The sequence below is a fragment of the Vicugna pacos genome, chromosome 21 (genome assembly GCF_048564905.1).
Source record: "Vicugna pacos chromosome 21, VicPac4, whole genome shotgun sequence".
NCBI lineage: Eukaryota > Metazoa > Chordata > Mammalia > Artiodactyla > Camelidae > Vicugna > Vicugna pacos.
Window position 1 is genome coordinate 25,126,949 of NC_133007.1, and position 24,019 is coordinate 25,150,967.

General features: G+C 40.5%; 2 protein-coding genes across 5 annotated transcripts in view; one reads left to right on the forward strand and one right to left on the reverse strand.

Annotated features, from left to right (window-relative positions):
- YY1AP1 (YY1 associated protein 1) lies at window positions 1-21,688 on the forward strand. 3 transcript variants are annotated; one of them, XM_072946408.1, is made up of 10 exons: window positions 1-73; window positions 1,573-1,771; window positions 2,301-2,387; window positions 3,298-3,469; window positions 4,937-5,081; window positions 6,232-6,382; window positions 9,788-9,904; window positions 10,299-11,996; window positions 13,934-13,983; window positions 20,256-21,688. In XM_072946408.1, exons 2-9 carry the CDS (start codon window positions 1,646-1,648, stop codon window positions 13,964-13,966), a joined length of 2,529 nt encoding a protein of 842 aa, XP_072802509.1. In that variant the 5' UTR covers window positions 1-73; window positions 1,573-1,645; the 3' UTR covers window positions 13,967-13,983; window positions 20,256-21,688. The 3 variants fall into 3 exon arrangements, with proteins under 3 accessions (XP_072802509.1, XP_072802507.1, XP_072802508.1); XM_072946406.1 differs by having other exon boundaries at window positions 23-316; XM_072946407.1 differs by lacking the exon at window positions 13,934-13,983 and having other exon boundaries at window positions 23-316.
- The window catches only part of DAP3 (death associated protein 3), a 27,328-nt gene continuing 18,695 nt past the window's right edge, over window positions 15,387-24,019 (reverse strand). For both annotated transcript variants that reach the window (XM_015248172.3, XM_015248171.3), the window contains exons 5-13: window positions 22,979-23,087; window positions 22,753-22,845; window positions 21,801-21,931; window positions 21,051-21,131; window positions 20,804-20,962; window positions 20,229-20,288; window positions 19,491-19,580; window positions 16,695-16,812; window positions 15,387-15,760 (exon numbers count right to left, since the gene is read on the reverse strand). In XM_015248172.3, coding sequence (XP_015103658.1) covers window positions 15,675-15,760; window positions 16,695-16,812; window positions 19,491-19,580; window positions 20,229-20,288; window positions 20,804-20,962; window positions 21,051-21,131; window positions 21,801-21,931; window positions 22,753-22,845; window positions 22,979-23,087 — 927 coding nt within the window. In that variant the 3' untranslated portion in view covers window positions 15,387-15,674. The remainder of the gene's footprint in view (window positions 15,761-16,694; window positions 16,813-19,490; window positions 19,581-20,228; window positions 20,289-20,803; window positions 20,963-21,050; window positions 21,132-21,800; window positions 21,932-22,752; window positions 22,846-22,978; window positions 23,088-24,019) is intronic.

A 24,019-nucleotide genomic window follows, 5' to 3' on the forward strand; every position in this document is an offset into this window, starting at 1 on the left:
GCAGGCCGGAAGTTGTAGACGCCGGAGTCCATGCATAATACGGAAGCGCTCTTGGCGTTGTTTGCTTCGTGAGGTATCTGGCGCGGCTCACTTAACATTCTCCTACCTACTCCTTACGACTCTTGCAGCTTTTGTCTTTTCTCGCATGGGATACTTCTACCGGCTAATAGTGCCTCAGGCAAAAAATAAAACCTTGCCAGAAAAGTAGACGTTCCCCTAAAGCCTAACCTGCGTTCCCTCCTTACTGCTCCAAAGTGACAGCCTTCCTGACTTCTAACCCAGTGGACTGGCTTTGTATGTCTGTGTATCACATTATGTAAGTAAATCGGAGTACGTATTCTTTTGCCTATGCCTTTTGCACAATATGGTTAAATTTTTCCCAGTACGTGCATAGTTGGGTAATACTTGAGTCTTCTTATCACCATTTATCATAAGCTATGATGTGTTTTAGTACATCCCCTTCTTACTTCATGCTAGAAGGCCTTTGACTTTGTTTGGTCTTTGACTTTTTACAAAAGGAAGGCAGGGCAGCCGAATGGATAAGAGTTGGAGAATGGGAGGAGCTAGGCTGGGATGGGAGTAATAGGTAGATGAGAGAACAGATGTTGTGCTTTGAGAAGATTGTGTATCACCATTCAGAAGTCCCAGTTTGAGATTTACAAATGTTAGCCACTATATATAAAAATAGATTAAAAAAACACTTCCTGCTGTATAGCAATGGAAACTATGTTCAATATCTTGTAATAACCTTTAATAAAAAAAAGAATATGAAAACAAATATATGTTATGTATATGCACGATTGGGACATTGTGCTGTACACCAGAAATTGACACATTGTAACTGATGGTACTTCAATTAAAAAAAATTACAAAAAGAACAAGTCCTATATTAAAGTGGATATCAGTGTGATGCAGAAATGATGGGTTCCCAGTAGCTCCTTGACTGCTCTGTTATTCAGACATTTCCCTACTCCTAGATGTTTATTTTCCCCTTCATTTCTATATTACTTACAGGAATGATTTTAGAAGCGGACAATTCAGAATCATCTTATTTGAATCTATGCTAACAACTTTGGGAGAAGATTTCGATAGGCTAGGAGTTTGTCTGTTGGCTAAAGTGAAATCTGGAGATTAGCCGTCTCCTGAAGAAGCAGAATTGGGAGGATGGAAATCTCTGGAGCCCAGAAAAGCAGCTGGGGTTAAGTCTGGATGAAAGATAACAGGGAGATCTACTAGAGCAATGGCACTGGCAGAGGAGAGAAGTGGAAGGTTCCAGAGCTGCTCCTCTAGAAGCGTGGTCAGACCTTGGTGCCGGGTCAGATGTGGGAAAGAGCAAAACAAAGAATCAGAGATGAGTCTGTGCCTCTAGTTTGACTGATGGGTTGAGAATGGTTCCAGTGGGAAAATGAATTCATGAGCAAGAATGGATTTGGGGTTATGATAACGTGTTCATATTTAGGCAAGTGAGTAGATGGAAATCATTCATACTCTCTTAGTCCACCATTAGAAGGAATTGGATGTGTTGTGGACCTAGGGAAATACTCACATTCAGTCATCTCCCTTTGGGGGTAGGTTTGAGGAACCACTGGCCAACTTGCTAAATGAGCAGCATCGCACAGTGAAGGAGCTACTTGAACAGCCGAAGATGAAGAAATCTTCAGCCAAACAGCAGCAGGAGGTAGAGAGGGTTAAGCCCCAGAGTGAGAAAGTTCATCAGGCTCTGATTCTAGACCCAGCACAGAGGAGGAGACTCCAGCAGCAGATGCAACAGGTGAGACTCTTCTCTGTAATATTAATGGTGGATCATCCATTGGCTTGGCTCTGAAGCCAAAAACTAGCAGTTTTGCAAAAGTCAGAAATAGGTGTCTTGATAACCATGGAAACCACAGACCACAGGATCTTCACATCATCCATTAGGACCTTCAAAGGTTATCATGTTCGTGTCCTTATGGCTCATGTAAGAGTGCATGCAAGGACCCTGAAAGTATTCAGAATTACAGATTTCAAAGAATCTTTAGCAATCCCTTCTAAATTTAACAGCCTTACCGCCAGAGTAGTTTTTTCTTCTTTCTAATCTAAGTTCCTCTGGCTTGAGGTTAAACTTCCTCTGGTTCTGTTATTTTGCTCAAGGGGAACATATCTGAGAAAAAACTTCATACCAAGATACTGTGTTGTTCTCATAGTCTCTCTAGAAAGCAAAACATATATGATAGAAGTGCTTACGTCTTAGTATGGTCTTCTGAGTTCCTGAAATGACAACATCGTAACACGTCACTGTATTATTTTCTTTCCCTCTCCAGCATGTTCAGCTCTTGACGCAAATTCACCTTCTCGCCACCTCCAACCCCAGTCTCAGTTCGGAGGCCAGTACCACCAAGATACTTCTTGTAAGGTTTCAAATATCCCTAACTCTAAGGAATTGAGTATGCAGTTAGTTTGGAAGTCATTTCTCACAGCTCTTCACCCATCATAAGCTACATTTATTCTTCTTTCCTGCATGTTTTGGTAGCTGTTTGTATGGCTTCCTGCGTTTGCTGAGAGAATGTAAGCCACTGATTCCCGTGAAAGGACGGAGAGTGTATTCAGTTTTCTTTAGACTATTCCTCTTACTTTTTTGTTGGGTTCTCTTCCTCACCTTTAGAGCTACCCATCTGAGGTTTTTAGTACTTCTGTTCTTTTTATTGAATTTATTAAATATTTATAAGGATTGTATCAGTGTTTTATGTATAAAATTAATGTCGCTCATGACATTTTGAAATCTTTTGGAGGAAGGTCTTTTAATTTCAAATTTTAAATTCTATAAAAACTGCCCCTGAACTTCAGGTCTCGTAAAGATGATATTCTTTGCCTCTTGGGTAAGTCTTTTTGGAGTTTGAGGAGTATGTTGGCTAGTAGTCTAAGCTTCCTTGGATAGTCAGCAGGGTGTATCTCCGTGTCAGATTGTTCAGAGGATCATGAGAATTCTTTTCTCTTTTTTATTTTTCTTTTTTTAAGTAATGGCTCTCATTCTTGAGAACCTTAATTCTAGTTGGGGACCTACATTGTATGTCCAAAAGGCTGAGGAACACTCAGACTGAGAATAAAACAAGAACAAATTAGTGTTACACAAATCCCCGTATTTCTAAGGACTTGGCAAAAGAGTGGTCTTAATGAAATAATGTTAATTGTGAAAGACTTTATGATGAATTTTACTTGTTTCTATCCTGTTGTAGGAAGGATAGTTTTTCACTCAGAGGCTAAGGGCTGCTGGTATTAATTGTCTGAAACTTAGATTTCCTTTGTGTCCTGTTTTCCCAGAAAGAGCTGGGAACCTTTGCTCAAAACTCCATCGCCGTTCATCATCATTTCAACCCCAAGTTTCAGACCTTGTTCCAACCCTGTAACCTGATGGGAGCTATGCAGCTCATTGAAGACTTCAACACACATGTCAGCGTTGACTGGAGTCCTCGTAAAACTGTCAAGAAGACCGGTAGGGACAGATGTGTCCACTTGAAGTTTTAACTTACAAGGAGAAGTGGGAGCCTTAGCTCGCAGATAGTTTCTTAGGAATAGTTTCGTGAGGTTGGAGGAGACAGGATATTTGTAATTTCTTCCTTCTGTCTTGTATCCTCCCTCTGTGCTCATTATCCAAGTTCTAGAATTAGATGATAATACTAGAGTACTTAATACTTAAGTAAGGGATGGAGGCAGTGGACAGGACACGGCTGTGGAGGGTAGAGAGGTGGCACTCAGTGCTAAGGTTTGGACTTTGAGGGTAAGCATTAGGCGTCAGGTCAAGACGGACTGATAAAGATGGAAGTCAGGTGGGAAAGTCAGGTTGTGTTCAGGCTTTTACGCTCTTCTTTATTAGGATCATTTATTTCCTGTAATGATTGTAGTGACATCTCCATTTTGAGTGACACGTTGATTTGGGAGATAGGAACAAATTAGAGATGATGTACATTTGCCTTATTCAGTATTTTAAAGAAATGTTAATGCAGCTTTGGTTTTTACCTTGCATTGGTTTAGTAGTTTTTGAGAAAATATTTGCTGTTTTTTTAAACCAGGCATTTGCTTCTGATTTGTTTCATGGTTCAGCAAATTAGTTGTGGTTTGCTCTGGATATGGGTTTGTCTTTGGACTTGATTTTAAATTCCTGACTCTTCTAGTTAAATTGAATATAGTTGGATTTTGGTGCGTTAAGTCATGGACACTGATCTCCAACTACTTTATTAGTTATATGTTGGTAATGAAAACTTAACACTGAACTTACAGTAATAACTTACACGTAGAGCGCCCTGTGTTTTTCTTCTGGGTATATAAAGATAACACTTATGGAAGGAGACATAATGGATGTTATAGTGCTTAACTCTGGAAAAGCAGAAGTGCCTGGAATTGAGAGGCTTAGACAGCAAGACAGAAATGAATGAGACTGAATTGTTTCATTCTTTTTATGGCTTTTTGATCAGAACCTCAGGAGGAATGTAGGAGAACTTAATGAAAGTTAAGTAAGAGCCAAATCAAATAAAATTTGGAGTACCAGGTTTGTGAGGTAGACTAAAGAAGTTGGACTCTTATCCTGGAAGAAAGAATCGTTGAAGGTCACTTAACTTTCAAGGATTTAAAGGGGGAAGGAGGTAAAAATTTGTTGAGCATACACTATGTGCCAGGTATTACAAGGTGCTTTGTAAGTGTTTATATTACTTAGTGTGTTAAGTGTTCCACCTAGGAAAGAATAAGAGAATGAACTTTTAATAACAGTGAATGGGACTCCTTTCAGAAGGTGTATGTTAGACTGAGAAAGACTATGGAACCTTTGGGTGGGAGGGTGGATGGGTGGGAGGGCACCGAGTTAGGTAGGGGCAGCTCTATCTAAATACAAAAACGCATTCAGAAGCTTTTGTGAAGCCCTCTTTTGTTACAGAATGTCATTTATCACAGATTTTTTTCCTTACAGCCTATGAATTTCCCTGTTTGCCAAAGCAAGTAGCTTGGATCCTAGCCACGAGCAAGGTTTTCATGTATCCAGAGCTACTTCCAGTGTGTTCTCTGAAGGCAAAGAATCCCCAGGATAAGAGTTTCTTCACCAAGGCTGAGGACAAGTAAGGATTTATTGTAGGGGAACAAAAGCACGAAATATCCCAAGGAGAAGACTGAGTTCTTTTTTTTGAGGAGCTTAGGAGTGATAAGGCATGTATAATAAAGACTGGATGCACAGGACCAGAAGGAAAGCAGTGTAGATGGGCACAGATCTCTCTCCGTGTGTGCCTGTTGCAGCAGTGCCAAACCCTGCTCTTTGAGGGAATGACATGCACATTTTTGAAACATTTTAAATGGTTTCTTTTATTTATTGTAAAAACTAATTTCATAATAGTGTTAGAGGAAATTTTTCAGAAGAAAGCAATTTTTTTGATCCATTATCCTAAATCACCCCAAGATGAATGATTTTTCTTTTTTGTGTGTCTTACGTAATTATGGGCAACTTAAGTGTACCTTGGTTTTGCTTTTTTTAACCTAACGTCTTCTTGAAATTGTTTTCCTGTGTTGTGTGCTTTAATATTGTCCTTTCGTTTGTTTGTTTCCATATATTGTCTTTTAAAGCCCTACGATTAATATTTAAATACTAATGGCCCTGAGATAGTCCTTTAGTTTGCCACTCCCCGACCCCCGGTTGTTTTAGCTGTAAGTGAGGCTTCCCCACGATCTTTGTGTGTAGAGCCTTTAAACATCTTTTGAGTTTATCCTTTTGGGTAAATTCTCAAGAGTGAGATTATTGGATAAAGGTCGTGACCACTTTTATAGCTCTTGATATGCACGGCCGCACCGCCATGAGCACACATACATGGGTAACGGTGATTGAATGTTTTGTTGGGAGGTAGTGTTGTTGCCGATTTAATGTGCCTGACGTGGTGCCCATTATTCATCTTTTATTTGTTTATTAGAATTATTCTCCTTCCTTTCAAACTTCACTTATATTATGAGTATAAAGCGCATCATGATCTGATACTTGTGAGGGATTTATGCTTAGCGTTTCCTCTTCCCACCTGATTGTGCACTCCTGATGGAGTCTTACTCGTACAGTACTTAGTAGCGCTCAGTAAATACCTGAAATTTTCTGTTGAATTGCCATTAAGTTGTACAAGAATTAGATGCAGAAAAAGTGCATTATGGGATGTGGATGGAGTTCGTCTGGGAGGCTTCTCAGCAGGGTGGACTGTGGACTGTGCCTGAGTGTCATTGCTCCTCTCTCAGTTTGTTAGCTTTAGGGCTAAAGCACTTCGAAGGGACTGAGTTTCCTAAGCCTCTCATCAGCAAATACCTTCTCACTTGCAAGACTGCACATCAACTGACAACGAGAATCAAGAACCTCAACACGAAAAGAGCTCCTGACAACATCATTAAAGTAAGTGCTTCCTTGCATGCTCCCCTGGGTACCTCGCCAAGGTGCAGCCATTCGGTTTTCTTCTTCTTGGTCACAATGAATAGGCTTTTAGCTGAGGCTAATTCCTCCCACCTGCACAGTGGATTAATCGCCCTCTTGCCTTTCAGGGACAGTGATCCATTCTTTTCCTGAGGAGTGTCATCTTCCTCTTCAGTTATGGATATTGCCCCTAAATATACAATGGTTCATACATTTTAATATTTCTCAAACCTGTTTCCCTCTAGCCATTCATTCTTTCTTTTTTCACTCTAACCTTCTTCAAAGGACAGGCAGCAGTCCACTTTATCCTTCTCCTTAACTCTTTTTATTTAAATATTTATGTCAAAGTCATAAAAGTGTACACTTTAAAGAGGCAAGTAGTTTAAAGAGTCAGATGATTCTTTGAGGCTTGTCATGAAAAACAATATTTTCCTCCCTACTTCCTGCTAACCAAGGTTTTTGAGGGGATGGCATGTTGAACTTCGCATCCAGATAGCATTCTTATAATTGTTATCTGATGTTACGGCTTTAGGTTTTATTTATTAAATGTAAACTGTGGAAGGTCCAGTTTTCTCACTCTAATTATATCTCAATTTTGGCTAGATTGTATTTGGAGTTTCCATGATGAATACTATGTAAATGCTCCCACAGCTGAGCTGTGTACTCTATCATGATTACTTTGCTTTTCCTGCTGAATATTTTGTTTCTCATGGAGTTAAAACTGCATTTTTGGAGGGTTGGTGGGACTTGATCTTATTATGTATTTATTACCCGTTCAACATTAAAGTCGACTTCAGTTTTCTAAATCTCTTTTCGGTGTGTTCAGATATTTTAGGTGTTTTGCTGTCTTCTTCATCCTCCTGAAGAAATCCTTCCCGGAGCCCTGTGAGGCTGTTCCGCTCTACCCAGGTTGCTCTCTCGGCTTGTGGCCCTGATGTCTTCTCGGGCTTTTTCTGCCCCATCATCCTGGGGACTCATTTTGCCTCTTACTTGTGTTGGATCCTCTTAATTCTGAACCCTATGTCTTTCTGCTTTACTTCCTTGTTTTAGTGGAGCACATCCTAGTAGCATTCTGAGGAAGAGCGCTTGAGAAACACATTTTTAGAGTTAAACTGTATTCAGGGTCTGTCATAACATGACATGACCAGAGTCAGTTTCCTAGTTGACTGGATGCCTGGTTTGTGTGTGTAAGTGTTACTAGGCGACTTAAGATCTTACCACTGGGGGAAGCTAGGTGAAGGACACATAAGACCGGTCTGTACTATTTTTGCAACTTGCTGTGAATCTCTAATTATTCAGAATCAGAAGTTTGAAATATGTCTCTGTTCGGATCTCCCACTTCTGTGGGTTTAAACACTAGGTTGAAAATCACTTTATCAGAAAATTTTAAGGGCCTTGCTCCATTTTCTTGTAGTTTCTAGTGCTGGCTGTTTAGGAATTTGGTGCCCTTTGGACTCTTGGACCTTTGTGTGATACCTCTTTTTTTTCTGTCCTTCTGGCAACAAGAAGGATTTTTCTTTTTCTCTAGTTTTTTACAATTTTATGGCAACATGTCTTTTTAGCTTTGAAATTTGTGTTGCTTTTATCTTTCTCTCCTTTTCTCTCTCTTTGTAGTCTTTTATCATTTAAAAAATTCCTTTTTTGTTTGTTTTCACGGGGTTTTAAGAGGGGACAAAGCCAAATGGATGCGTTTAAGCTGCCTGTTTTCACAGGAAGTTAGCCCTTAACTGTTGAATCTGTCGAAGTGTGGATGTTCTCCCCACAAAGATCTCAGATTATTTCCTAATTGGCTACTGAGTGGATTCTTTTCTGCTCTTATCCTATTTAACTTTGCAGTTAATACCGTAGTTTACTCATTCCTTCTTCAAACTCCTGTCCCCTGATGTCCTGTGATACCAGGACTCTTACCTCAAGCCGCTCCTTCATGCACTCCTGCCCTGCTCTCCCCTCAGCGTCAGTGTTCCGTGATAAATTCAGTGTGTGGTCTTATCCAGTTTCATGGTTTTAGCGATTATTTGTCTCTTCGTGATTTTCAAATCTGTATCTTTGGTAGATTTCTCTCCTGAGCTCCAGCTGAGTGTCACCACCTGTTTAAAGGAATTCTCACCGCGGTTGCCTCACTGACTCCTCACACTGAACTTGGGTCTCCTTCCGCACCTTCCAGTTGTTGCTGCCGCCGCCGCCGCCAATGGCAGCTCCCCTACCCCCACCTCCCCTTTCTTTGATCTGTTCTTTGGGAATGACGTTACTGCCTAGCTGTTTTCTCAGCCCGTTAACTGAGGAGTTTCCTCAACTCCTCCTCCTTGATCACCACCATTTGTCTGTCACCAAGTTCTCAGTTTTCTGTTTCCTACTGGGGTGCCCAGTGGCTAGTTCAGGCCTCCGTCACACCTGGATTAATGCAGTGGTTTCCTAAGTAGTGTCTCTAATTCTGGCTCCGTTTATTCTGTCCTGCAAGTTGCTGCCATAGCCACCTGCATGTAATCCTTCAGCGTAGGGTTCAGACTGCTTGCATGGCACAGATGGCCTGTCCTGCCTGCCTCTGACTGGTCTCCTGAAGTCTCTCCTCATTCCTTAGTTGTTGTAGCCAGACCATCTCTTTGTGCTTCATTAAACATGTCAGTGGTTTTGAACATGAAGTATATCCTGCCTCATATAGCAAAGTGTTCCGTTAAGATTCGTCTATAGTTGCGCCTGCTCCAGAGAAATCTTTATTGTTCAGCTGTGAGTTGTGTGTCACTTTTTTGTGCACGTCTTTATACTTTTTGATACAAAATGTTATTATTGGTCTACTTGGCTGTCTCTCCCATTAGTCTGTATGGTCTTTGAGAGCAGGAATTGCTTCTTTAGTTGTATGCTCAGCTTGTAGCATGGTGCCTGGCAAGTAGACATTCAACAAATGTTGAATAATTGGGTGCATACTGTCAGTGTAAGTTCAATTTCCCTCTTTGTTTACGCTTAAAACTGAACTGCCTCAGTCTCTCTGTTCTTCTTTCCCTTCCCTTTTAATGCCCTTCACGCCATATTTGCTTAAAAGGAAGTTTCCATGTGGCCAGGATGAAGGTTAATCACTTTCATTGCATCTGTTGAGCACAAGCAAATTTTAAATGACCATTTGCATTGTTTTCTCTGTGACTTAAAATTTTTCCATTCCTGCTGACCAGAATGGAGAGCATCAGAAGATACTGAGCAATTGTAAAATCTTTATTAATTAGGGAGTAGTTAATTTGAAATGCAGAAGCATTCAGCACATGCTGTTCATGTATCTGTTTTATGGATGAGTGTGTGTGTGTGTGTCTTAAACCACTGCCTACCTTGCTCCCCACCCGGACAGAGGGCAGTGTTTCTGGAATGAATGTAACCCATGCTTTATTTCTTCATGCTCAGTTTTATAAGAAGACCAAACAGCTGCCCATGTTAATGAAGTGCTGTGAAGAGATCCAGCCACATCAGTGGAAGCCACCTGTGGAAAGGGAAGAACACCGGCTTCCATTCTGGTTGAAGGTACAGTCTTCCTCCTCAAAGTGTGTCAGAAGCAGAAGGTCACCAGAAACATCAAAGGCTACTTTGCACCTCTGATGCTTTGGTTGTAGAACTAGGCCTTAAGAAATCTTCAGTCACCCTTCCTCTACTCCTTCTCCACTCTTCCCCCAGGTGATTCTATAACCTTTTAAAAATGATGGTTAAAATGATAGTTTCCTAAAGGAGATTCAGGGAAGAGCTTCTAGAGTATACAGTTGGAATGCAGTCTTTGTAGACATTTGATTTTGTGCAGAAGAATCCTTCTTGAAATGATGTCTAGAGATTGTCCTGAAAAGGTCCTTTGCATCTCGAAAGCCCTATGATTTTTTACCAAGTTCTGGCACGTGCTGCATCAGAGTGTTCTTGTTCCCAATAGGCCAGTCTGCCATCCATCCAAGAGGAGCTGCGGCTCATAGCTGATGGTGCCAGAGAGGTAGGAAATGTGATCAGAACCACGAAGATCAGCTCAGACCCAGGTCTCAGAAAAGGCAGCTCAGAACTGGGGAGTGAAACTCAGTACCCACTGCTGCTGCCTAAGGGTGTAGTCCTGAAACTGGAGCCAGTTGCCAATCGTTTTTCCAGGAAGGAAAAAGCGGTCATCCAGAGGCGGTCATCAGCCCTGAAGCCCCTCCTTATCAGACCCAGCCCCTCTCTCCAACCTAGCTCTGGCTCTGGGAAGACACTGGCTAGGTCACCTCAGTCAGAAGCCCCTCCGAGCAAAATGGTGGTCCGGATTCCTCGCATGATCCAGCCAGCCACTGTCTTACAGAAAGTGCCAGGTGGCCCTCCGCCGGGGGTCGCTGGGGGCGATAGTTTTGAGTCTCCAGCAGCACTGCCTGCTACACCCCCTGACACCAAGACCAGCTTCCCTGTGCCTGAGCCCCAGACCCTGGTCCCCTCTGCCCCTGTGCCCAAGGTAATGCTGCCCTCTCTTGGTCCTTCTAAGTTTCGAAAGCCCTGTGTGAAACGGAGGGGCTCAAAGAGAAAGGGGGCCAAGACCTCTCTCTGTCTGAAGCCTGCTCCCCTCCTCCACCCTGCACCTGTCATCTTCACTGTCCCTGCCACCACTGTGAAGGTTGTGAGCCTTGGCAGTGGCTGCAACATGATCCAGCCTGTGAATGCTGCTGTGGCCCAGAGTCCTCAGACCATCCCCATCACCACCCTCTTAGTTAACCCCACTTCCTTCCCCTGTCCATTGAACCAGCCCCTTGTGGCCTCCTCTATTCCACCCTTAATTGTTTCTGGCAACTCTGTGAATCTTCCTGTACCATCCACCCCTGAAGAGAAAGCCCAAGTGAATGTGGACATCAGTTGTCCTTTGGCTGAGGGGAAAAATGCCTTTCAAGGCCTAGAACCCAAATTAGAACCTCAGGAACTCTCTCCCCTCTGTGCTGCTGTCTTCCCCAAAGAGGAGCCCAGCCCAGGGCCTCCAGCGGCCGACAGAGCGTGCCGGGAAGAATTGTCGGACAGCAGTGCCTATGGCTGGACTATCGTGAAAACAGAGGAGGGGAGGCAGGCTATGGAACCACTGCCTCAGGGCATCCAAGAATCTCTAAACTCTTCCCCTGGGGATTTAGAGGTAATTGTCAAGATGGAACCTGAAGACTCTTGGGAGGAAATCTCTGGTGGATTCCCGAAGCAGGAAATCAAAGAGGAACCTTGTGTGGAATTGGGCACTGGCTTTCCACATGAGGAGTCAGGCGGTGCTAGAGAGATGAAGAAACAGACGGCCCTGCAGCAGGAGGAGGAGAGGAGTCAACCAGCTAAAGCCCCTTCAGCTTCTCAAGAGCCTGCTGATGGAGGAAACTCGGGAGAAATGAGCAAAGGGTCCCCAAAGAATGCTTCATCCTGTGCTGACCCTGACATGGTGCTTAGCAGCCCCCTAGGGAAGCCTGAAGACTTGTCTAGCGCTGATGGTCAGTCAGTGGGGACCCCGGCTGGGCCAGAAACTGGGGGAGAGAAGGATGGGCCAGAGGAAGAGGAAGAAGAGGACTTTGACGACCTCACGCAAGATGAGGAAGATGAGATGTCATCAGCTTCTGAGGAATCTGTGCTGTCTGTCCCGGAATTCCAGGTGAGAGTTGTAGAATCTTCTCACGTATTGTGTGGAGGGAACACTTGTTATTGCTGTCTTTTTGATTTGTAGCAGTCATTGTAGTGGGTGTGGAGTGCTCTATTATTATGATTTTTGACTTGTTCCTCATCACTGTTGCTGTCGAACCTCTTTTCATTATCTTGTCAGCCATTTATCTGTCTTCTTTAGAGAAATGTCTATTCAAGGTGTTTACCAATTTTTTTGTGGTGTTTATCTTTTTATTAGTGAGGACTTATTCTCTATATATTGTCGAAACAAGTCCTTAATCATAGATAGGATTTACAGGTATTCTACCAGTCTGTGGCTTGTCTTTTTCATTTTCTTAATGGCATCTTTTGAAGAGTAAACATTTTTGATTTTGGTAAAGTCCAATTTATCAAATTTCTGTAATATGGATCATATCTTTGGTGTCATATATAAAAAATCTTTGCCTAATTCATGGTCATTAAGATTTCCTCTTATATTTTCTTTTGAATGTTTTATACTTCTTACACTTAGGTCTATAATCCATTTTGGATGTCTGATGTGAGGTAAGGGTCAAAATTCATCTTTTTGCATGTACATATCCAATTATCCCAGCACAAGTTGAAATTTATTTTTTTCCCATTAAAACACCTTAATGTCTTTTTTGAAAATCAACTGACGATAAATTTAAGGGTTTATTTCTGGACCCTCAATTTTGTTACATTGACCTAATGTGTATCCTTAGGCTAGTACCACTCTGTCTTAATTACTGTAGCTTTATAATATATTTTGAAAATAAGAAAAGTCCTCCCAATCTTCATATTTAAAAAATCACTTTGGTTTTACTTCCATATAGACTTTAGTGCCTGTTATCAACTTTATAGAAAAAAAAAAGGCCTGCTGAAATTTTAATATCGATTGCATTAAATTTATGAATCAATTTGGGGAAATTAAACATCTTAACAGTACTGAGCCTTGTAATCGAAGACTGTGGAATGTCTTCCCATTAATTTAGACCTTTTAAAATTTCCCCCAATATTATTTTACAGTTTTTGTTGTACATCTTGCACTTCTTTTGTTCAGGTTGCTAAGTACTTTATTTTCCTACTATTTTTAACATAGAATTACTTTCTTAACTAAATTTCATTTTTGGATTTTTCATTGCTAGGATAGAGAAACTTGGTTTTTGTATGTGAATCTTGCAGTATTGTGAACTTGCTAAATTTGTTTTTAGTTCTAGTAGATTATTTTAAGTTTCTTAAGGTTTTCTATATCCTGGAATATGTCATCTGAAAATAAAGAGTTTTGCTTCTTACTTTTCATTCTGATTTAATCCAGTTGAGTGATGAAGAAAAGCCCCAAGAGACCAGCTCTGCAGCAGGCTTAGCATGGAGACACTAGAAACTGGGGCATGATGATTAGGTCTGCAGTAGAAGAGTCTTAAGCCAAAAAGGGGACTGGATAGATTATGATAGCGTATTTGGGGAAAAATTAAGAATCCGTATTTAGCAAACTGCCAAAGTAATGAGGCAATTCTTCAGTAAGGACTTCACACATAAATGATGGTATAGCTGTACAACTTACTAATCTACATTCATGAAAGAGAATGAACATAATTATGAGTTTAGATTTCCAAAGATGGAAACCACCTTCCCAGCCTCATTTGCAGCTATGTAGGCCTGCCAATCAGATGCAGGTCTTGGCCAGTAGACATCTTCTGGTAAGGGTAAGAGCAGTGGCATCTTGAGCTGGGAGGCAGCAGGGGTGGAGCTTCCGGGGGCTAGGTGGCATTGTCATTAGCACAGGCAGTGTCAGTGTTCACAGCACTGACGACTTCATCAAAGCGCCCTCTTCCTGCTGTGGTTAGGATGCTGTCTTTGGCTGCTGGGATTGTGACACTCTCTCGGAGGTTCTTTGTGCTACTTAATCCCTTTTCTTTTTAAATTCCTTAGAGTGGGCACTCAGTTTACAAGAAAAACCCCTGATATATACAATTTCCAAGGTATGTGGAAACACCAAGGTATAAAAGAATACACTTCTATGTTTAAAAAAAATACATGTATGTTTTGTGTAGAATTTTATCTCTAGAATTTGGTAATAGAAGTTGCCCCTAGAAAAGGGGGCTGAGAGAAAGAAAGGAGCTTGAATTTCCATGTTTTTGTGTGGTATGAACTTTGTAACCCATACATGGCAAAAATAATGAGAATAAAGGTGTAGTGAAGCCACTGGAAGATATTAAGGGAACTGCATGATATGCTGTGTTTGGAAAGCTCATTGAGGCAGCTCTGTGAAAGATGGACTGGAGGGAGTAGCCAAGAGTAGTTGGGAGCAGAAAACATACAACCAAATGATTATAGTGATTCAAACAAGTGACAGGGTTATGAAGGCAGTGGTAGTAAAGACAGAGGAGGAAGTGAGTTTGAGCTGTTGAAAGGACAGATCCAAAGGCTTGACTGTTCATATTGGGAAGTGTATCAGCTGGGGTTCAATCAGAGCAGAACCATATTAAAAGGGATTTGTTAAGTGGATTCAAGCTTTCCAGTTGTGGGAGTGGTTAAGCAATCTCTGTAAGGCTGTTACCTTTGAGTCTGATGCTAGAACATCAGTCTAGCTAAACTGGGGACTGGCTCAGGAGGTTTTAATTTTGATAGGGAATCCTTGAGGCAGTGGTTTAAGGGTAGGGGCAGCTGGCTCTCTAGTGAAAGATGTTGATATGCATTCACAGACTCTCTCCCTCATAGTAATTTTTCAAATAAAGCATTATAAAATCCAAGTTGTAAATGGTAGAGCCACGTACCATTCAGTGGGTGCCTACTATGTGTGAGGCACTTACATGTAAAGTGACTATATGATTTAATTCTCACAAAACTCCTGAAAGTTTGGCACTATTATTACCATTACATAAGGTGAAACAGAGATAAGGTGAAATCTGAAGTCAGGCTAAGACAGGTGGCAGGTCTAGGGATCAAACTTCTCTACTACCAATAACCTGGGTATGGGGAGAAAATGAAACTGCTGAAATTGATTTGAGTCACTATTGTCTCATGTCTCACAAAGATGGTACACAGTACATTCTATATGGATTAAATATGTTAATTTATTACATACAGTGTATGCTGTAGGGGTTTAGTGCTTAATTCTTTTTCAGGAACCTGTATAAAGTGCCAAACTCAGCTGGAGTTTCAGGAAGGTTCTCAGGAACCACTGATGAAAGTATAAACAGGAAGTGAATGGTCTGGGAAGGAGAAGTTAAGCTGTGAATTTCAATCGCCTAAACTGAATAAAGTCTGGAAAATTTCTGTAGAATTCAGTCTCTTCAAGACCCCCAACAAGCAGAATGCCAAAGAAATTAAATTTGGCCTATCTGAAGGCTCTTCCCATCTTATAAATCTAACACAACATTTTAAAAAAGATAATTTAATTCTTAAAGAAATGATACATGATTATTTAAATGTGAAAATCATATCTAATAAACTGGTATTAGTTTCAAGAACAAGAGGACATCTTACTGCCATCACAGTCACTTCCCAAGGAACCCATTTCAGTGAAGGTTGGGAGCTGACTGCAGTCCTGGTCGCTGCCATGAGCCACTCCTTGGCTGCTCTTCTCGTTTACTGAAGAGTGGGTCCCCCCATTTGAGTGGGTCCATTAAAAGAAAAGTCCATTGGCTTCCACGCATGTCGTGACCACAGCTTAGAGGTAGGCACAGAGCTGCTCCAGCTGCCTGGGATTCCTATTACTTAGGAACAGCAGCTCCTTTTTCCCTTCTTCTGTATGAGCTAAAATGGAGTTGAACACAGGTAACTGGCAGTTTTCTCCTGCAACACTGTTACCCAGCAAACTCTGTAGTCAGAGGCTGCATTATCTGGGTTACATTCCGATGTAATTAGCACTCCCAAGAGACCTCACTTCTAGACCCTTTTACCCCCCCCCCAGTATTATTTTTTTCTATGCATAATTTCCTTTTGTCTCTATTCCTCCAACCCAGTGTCTTTCTCTCCCTCTGTTCCAAGAATATCCTCTGGACTTTTAGGACTTTGTCAAACCTCCCAATGCCCTTAGAAAGCTCACTACTGTGGTTCCCAACCCACCATGTTGCAGCTGCTTTATACTCTTCCCCTAATAACCTACTCCAATTGCAGCTAATTCTCTATTATCTGGTGATAGAACAGCCTTTCCTTTTCCTCTACAACCCTTAACCCCCAACCCACACCCAGAACCAAGGGCAAGGCTAAAATGAGCAGCTGCAATGCTTTCATATAATATACTAGGACAGGTACAGCAAGGATTTGGTCTGGTGGAGTAGCCTCTCACACAGTTATCAATTATTCTGGGGGTGTCCTAGCATAGGAGTCTCCCAATCCAAGTTTGTTGAATGATGGATAAATGCAGCAATGAGAGGGTGGCAGCAACCCAAGCACCTGGAAACTGCCAGTGGCTGGGCTTGGTCTGGCCTCCCCTGTTAGCATGAGCATCTTACTCTAGACTAAGATGACAATTTAGGGAGAGATATAATACCTTTCATAAGTTAAACTTTAACCACTCCCCAATCCCACACCTTCTGTACCATCTAATCAACCAGAAGTCAAGATACAGGACAAAAAGATGAAAAACAAATTACAGGCTGCTGCTGAGGGAAGAAGAAATCAAGGCTCTGATTCAGTGGGATTCTGTGAGCACAAAGCTCTGATAGGGAAAAATTAAGCAACTGACCGTTCTCGTGTTGAAGCCAATTGTTCTCCAAGTAATACTGAATACAACTTTCAAATTCCTTTGGGTTATACTTGGAAACGAGGATGGGAATAAAGGGATCCAGGGCATCAAATCCTTCCTGGAGAAGAAGCATAAAGACACAGTATTCATTAAGTGACAAATCAGCAGAGAGATCAATTTTATTTAAACACGTTGAGGGTTAGGCCTTTGCTTTTGTTCTATTCTACTCTGCACTGTCTGGCTACCCTCCCTGATACAGGTAGTGGCTGGCTACTGTTCAATGTGGCCACAAATATTGTTTAAAAAAGAGCTAATGCTTGAAGGAGAGATGCCACTTTCTGACTTAATAGTCAACAAGAGTTTTGATAACTCATATACTTAAAAACAGAACAAACAAAACAAATAAGGATGGGGAAAAAGACCCTAAATGGAATATAAACTGAAACAAATGAATCGAACTGTGTTTCAGACTTCCAACGTAACACTGAAGGCAGGAGGGAAACTAACCCAAACTAACTGCTGAGCAGAGTATCTGAACTAAAGACCCTTAGTCTAAAGACAAAAGCTACTCTAAAAGAAAGGATGCCTTCCTGCATCATCAGCTCAAGGTGAGGCCATTGAGGTCTTCTGGGAAGTGCCAAACCTAAGCCAAATTGCCAGGGAGGCAAGGTCTCCCTCCCTCCCAGCATCTTCCTTTTTTCACCCATATGGCACTTTCCACTCTTCTCATCTTTTATTTGGGACTCTGTGGCCTGCCTTTCCCCTAGATCCACCATCTTCTGCCCAACAAATCTTATCACCCTCTGGCCTCTTCATCAGCACTGCTTTTGCAGTCACCCTTGTAGGAAGGAAGCTGGGGAGGACGTGTATGATGATTTGATGGTCACAAACTGCTTTACCAGCAGTGGAGTCTCTCAAGACTTGGGGCCATCCTCTGTGGTGGACAGGACAGGAAGACTGTTCTGATCCTCAGTGTCCTGAGATTCACAGAGGCGGAGACTTGCCTAAAGTCACAATGCTGGCTTAAACCTACAGGTCCAATTCTGGTTCCCAGTATCTTTTCAGCTGTACTTTGCTTCTCTAACGATAAAGTTCGTGTGAACATTTAATGTTAAAAACAAAAACAAAAACAAAAAACCTAAAAGATACTGAGCTCTAAATAAAAAAGTAAAAAAAAATTTTTTTTGAGTTCTAGTTCACAGCTTCTTTTTTAGAGTCAAGGGTTAGTAATTCTGAAACTACTTTTACTGTAATCTAAGATTAAGCTAATAGTAAATATAGTGTAAATAATGAGAGCAGATTTCTTATCGTTGGAGATGAGGGTTACAAATATGGAAAGGGGGGAGGATATAACGAATGTTGTGATGCTAGCCTGAACTGGAAGTATCGAACTCATTTTTTTCAATATAGAGAAACAGATACAGATGTGTGTGGATGTGGATATGTATACACATACACATATAATACACATACATGTATGTGTGTGTGTGTGCGCATATATATGAATAGTACATATATCTACTTACTAACTCTGCTGGAGGGCCTAGAAGTGACACCCACACCCCAGTGGCAATAAGTGTATCTAGCATTCTGGTCTTGGTTTCTAAATAACATTCTCCTCCAAAACAGACCAAAGCTTCTTGAAGAAATGGCTGATTATAGGGCTGGGGCATGGAAAGTACAAGATGAGTCTGGAACATAGTCTTGTGCCAAAAGTAAAGAAGTGCTAAAAATGATGGGGACAGGGGAGGAAGGGGATGGTGGGGGAGAGGAATGATGGGAGATATGTTAAAAGGACAGAGAAGCCAGCAGGGCTCCTACTGGCCAAATCTGGAATAATTTAAACACCAAAATAAATAATGATAGTAAAGGTTTAGAAACCATTAAATAAGAATTCACATGTCCACGCTGAAACAAACAAGTAAATAAATACATAAGGGAGAAAGGAAAGTTCTTACATATAAGAGAAGGCCAATTAATACATTTAGAAGAAATGATGGAGCTAGAAAACATCCATTTTGCAATTATCATGGTAACTGATTTAGGGAAGAATCACCAATGGGAAACTAAGACTAGTGAGGGGAAGTTTGAGGTGTAAAAGGATATTCACCTAGTCACAAAGTAGAGCTCCACAAGACACTACAAAAGGAAAAGAGTAGCTACTTAGGAGAAGCTAGGTGGACAGAACCTAGCTAACTTAAAGTATTCAGAGTTTATGTTGCCAGTAATAAGAGAAATAAGTTTCATGTGCTTCCTGATATTACAGACTGAGAAGATACAGTATAACTTCTAACATCACATGTAATCAGGAAAAACTATCCGACAACCCCATAAATATCCCATAAGATAACCAGCATGTACTCTTTAAAAATAGAGATATAAATATTAAGGTTATAAAACACAAAGACTGAGGAACTGTCGCAGATTAAAGGAGGCTAAAGAGACATGACAATTGAATGCAATGCATTATCCAGAACTTTCTTTTCTTGTAAAGGATATTGGGATAACTGGCAAAATCAGAATAAATTCTACAGATTAGGTTAACAGTATTATATCAATGTTAATTTTCTGATTTTGATAATTGTGCTATGGTTATTAGAATAGCTTTGATTTTAGGAAATATACATTATTTAGAAATAAAGAGGCATCATATTTCAAGTTACTGTCAAATAACTTAGGAAAAAGAGAAGAAAGCAAATACAGTAAAATGAAACTGTGTCCAAAAAATAATAATAATGTATATATATCTTTAGACGGAACAACTATCTAAGGGTAAACATTTTCCAATGATTTGACCTTTCCCAGCAACTCCTGGGGCAGATAAGCTTTTCGGGGCTTAAAAAGAGACCCAGTCTGGCTCAATGTCAACACGATGGCTCCTCCGTGCTGAAAAAAAGGAAAAAAAGCCAGATTAGAAAAAGCTGAAAAAGACAGAAAAATGCATTTTAATCATCTGCAGATTTTTTTTTCATGGTTTGTATATTTTTTTAATTTAATTTTATTTTTTTAACATTTTTTATTGATTTATAATCATTTTACAATGTTGTGTCAAATTCCAGTGTTCAGCACAATTTTTCAGTCATTCATGGACTTATACACACTCATTGTCACTGCAGATTTTTTTTTTGTCTTCAGTGGTATAGCAGTGTGGTTTAGCACAGTTAAATGGCAACAATAACTTGGTTATTAATTCTAGATTTGGCTCTGACAGTAAATTGCTACAGGATCTTAAATTTATCAAAATCCTTTCCAAAGCTGTTAAGAAGATAGAAAAACACCTTGAACAATTGCAGGAAAGTAACATTATGCCAATAGTTAAATAAAATGGTTTTGAATAAGTGTACTCCAGTCAAGTGGAAATATAAGAAACCAAATATGTAGATTTAAAACTTGGTACAGTTATGGGAATTAAGTAAGATATGAGAACTTTCTATCTAGAAAATTAGAAATTGGTATTAGCAGTGAAACAGTCCCATATCTTTAAAATGAAAATACACTTCTTTCTGAAATGTGCTAGTCATCATATGCACTCACCCAATCATTTTTCATCATCTTCCTCAGGTTGTAAATAAGTGCTAGTTCTTCCGGGGCAATCTGCACGTTGGTCAACATGTGAGAGAGAAAGCGAGAGAAGGAGGGGCAGAGGAAGAGAACAGAACATTACTTGCTTTGCCTGGATGCTCCCCTGAGACAACTGAATTGACAACTAAAAAAAGTCCTCAACTACTACACAACCATAGTAGCTGACGGTACCACCTCTGGGCTAAGCTGTGCGGCCTCCAGCCCTCCAGCTGCAGTGCTCCTGAGATTAAAACCCATCACCAAGGGGGAAACACCCACTGCTCCCAAGCCACGCCCTTCCTTGGTGCTTCTGATCTTCTCTGCTTAGAAGAAAGAAAACGTAGCTTTTGCCTGTCATGCTCTTTTCTAAATACCGTCCCTTGGTATTCAGTGGACAATGAACGTGGCATCACCTTCTTCTTCCGACACTACGTTCACTATGTATCTTACTTCAAATATTCCAAGGCAAGAAAACATATGTCCCAGCCTACATATATGATGGTACCAGAAATCAGAGAAACCACAACAGAGAAACTCAGTTTTCCCACCGGACTTTTATCTTCTCTTTTCAGTGTGGTCCTTCCCCAGAGAGCATTGACTCCATCCACTGCCACCAGGAGGTGAAAAATACCCAAAGAACTTTGCTTCTTCAGCTCTTTGAGCACAATCCCAACTGCATCTGTGGCATTCCTCACTCGCATTATGCCCTGTAGGGAAAGAGAGACAGTGGCTTGCAGACCTCAGGAGGCTGTCTCTGTTATGATGTAGTACACGTTCGGTGTCTTATTTTAATACCTGTTCAACTACTTCTCCCAGAGGACTGCCTTTCTCAGTGCTTTCTCGCTTATTCCAGACATACTTCTCTTGAACTTTTATCTAAAAACAAAAACCAAAAAAGGATACTTAGCCTAAGGATGAAACCATTTCTAGCTAAGAAGGTAGGACGCTAAGGTTGTTAGCAGTCAGTTTTAATCTATTTTTCAAGCCTTGTATGAGACCTCAGCAGGAAAGTGAATGCCTTCGAGCCCATTTCTGCCTGAAGTTCAAAAAAAAAAACAGGAATTCTGACTAAAAAGTCCAGGATGAAGCAGCCTTGTCATCTGCATTTTTAAGAAGCTTGTAGGTGATGCTCATTTAAATCAGAGTTGAAAACCCCTGGCTTAGAGATTGAATCCAAGAACCACTAGAGTAGAGGATAATTTTAAGAATACATTTCTGGTTCTGAAAAGGACCTAATCTGGAGAAAACTATGTAGCTGAATATGTGCTTTAAAGGATTTTAGGCTGTAACCTTGGAAGAGTCAATGAATCAATCTGGACTTCACTATGCTACTCACAAGATGGGAACAGCTTACTGTTGCCTTTTTATTTCATATGGATAAATGAGTTTTAGGGTATGAACTTATTGTTAATAAAATATATGAAAAAAAATGGTATAGTTATCCCAACTACATTATTCGTTCTCCATAGTCTACTGGTACTCTGGACACAAAGGAGATAAGATCTTAAAGATTATCTTGCACCAAACTTCTGGGAATCTAGTCACCTGGCTCAAGAAACGCTCATTTGTTGTTTTGAAATTCTTCAGCCAGACTGAAGCCTCTACAGGTTGATCAAAGCGCTGTTTGTTGTAGGTGGACTGCAGAAGACTGTGACAGTTTTTCACCCAAAGATGAGCTAAAAAAAGGCAAAAGAAAACAAACTAGGCAAGAACTGTGTTCAATTCAAAATACTTTATGCCTCTTAAGTTATGGGAGATGACTTTAGTTTCCCATATATATTTCTGAAACCCTTCTTCCTTCAGAGGTTTACTTTTTCGTCTGGTCCATCTTAGTTTTACATATATATACACACACACACACACAAATTATATTTATATATATATTTATGAGGGGTGGTAATTGGGTTTGTTCATTTATTTCTATTTGGAGGAGGTACTCGGGATTGAAACTGGGACCTCGTGCATGTCAAGCATGTGCTCTATTACTTGAGCTATATCCTCCCCCAATCTTAGATTAAATATTATCATTACAACCAATACCCAAGGTGTACGAAATGGATTAAAGTTCACCTCAGCTTCCTGGCAGTTTTTAAAGATAGTTTGGAAACGTGGATGCACATAACACTGAACAAAACAAGGAGCGATATATTCGAAGTATGAGAGCTTAAGTTTCTAAGATCCATGCTGACAACCTAGAATGCCAGTAAGCAGCCACATCAGAGGCTCTGTGGATACTCAAAATTGTTGGCTGATGGCAATAAAGTCTGGTGACCTTTACGGTGGGAGTTTATGCTCTCGGGCAGCACCTATCAAAGTGAGGACTGCTGGGCTAAAACTTCATTCTTATTATCAAAAGGTTCCAGAACTAGCTCAGACCAATCTGCATCTGGAGCAAAGACCTTTCCCTTAGTCATCAGAACCCTGTCAGAAAACTGAAGCCACAACACTACCACAATAACAAACTAACCCCGACATAGTGAGGTTAGGAAGTTCTTACCATCAGGAATATGCAGTATCAGCCAGGCCTGTTTTGCACAGAAATGAGTAACATGGCAAAGACTGAGGGTTTTTCCTGTTCCCTGCTCCCCATCTAAAGCACTTGTTAAAGAGAACATTACGAAAAGGAACACTTTGACTGTTAACAAATAAAGCATTTCTTCTTTTCCCACGTTTGAGGGAGGAAAGCATTGACTCAGCTGGCCCAGGCAAGCAGGAAAGGATACAGAGAACGTATCGTACAGCTGGATGAGCAAAATTGGTGTTTTTCAGGTAATGCAGAAGCTCTAGGGCTGGTTTCCTTACCATCAGGCAAGCTTCATTGAATGTCTTCACCTAACAAAACAGGGAAGGAGAAAGGAGAGGGTGGGGTGTGCAACTTCTAGCCAGCTCCTGGTATATACATTGAGCCTAATATAAGAACCACATCATCAAAAAAACAAAAAAACCACAACATCAAATTGCCTATTTTTCATTTATTCAGTTAGGTGAGGGTGGGTCAGTATTGAACTTGAAAATCTAGCCATATAATTTAGCTAAAATTACACCAAATAAATAGTCAGCTTTTGATTATTTCTGTAAATGAAGCACAGATATTACATCAGTTAACTGAAATCTACAAATAATCCAGACACCTCATAACATAACTATGTTTACCACTTAGGGTTGATATAAATTTTAAAAGCGTGTAAAATGTTTAACAAAGTACCTGACACATGGTAAGCATCATATTAACTGTTAATTCTTTAAAATTTATTTTTAGTTAATTCTTATTACTGTAACCATCTAGACTTTTCTCTAGAACTACAGACACAGTAACTCAGGAGCAGGTGACCAGCTGTCCCACAGCTATGAGGCCATACCTGACACCACCAGCATACAAGACACACCAGAGAACTGACATAAAATTCATTCGCTTTTTACCACCAGGAATCCTTTGGTGGAAAATTTTGGGAAGCACTGATACATGTGAAAGTGATTTGCAAATAAAGTATTCATGATGTCAACTGATAAGAATAAATATCTAACAAATACTATTCACAAGTATATTAGATAAGGATTAAAACACTTGGTATTTTTTAAAGAATCTAAACAGTTGGATTGCAGAAGGATTTTGACAGGTAAATCCAAACTTAATGGAAAGTGAAACCTTCAAAAACATGATAGATATTAAAACAGAAATGCCATATGAGGCAATATGACAGTACTAAAATGCACCAACAATGGTGAGGGAGTTGGTCTTCACATATGGAAATTATGGAAAGAAT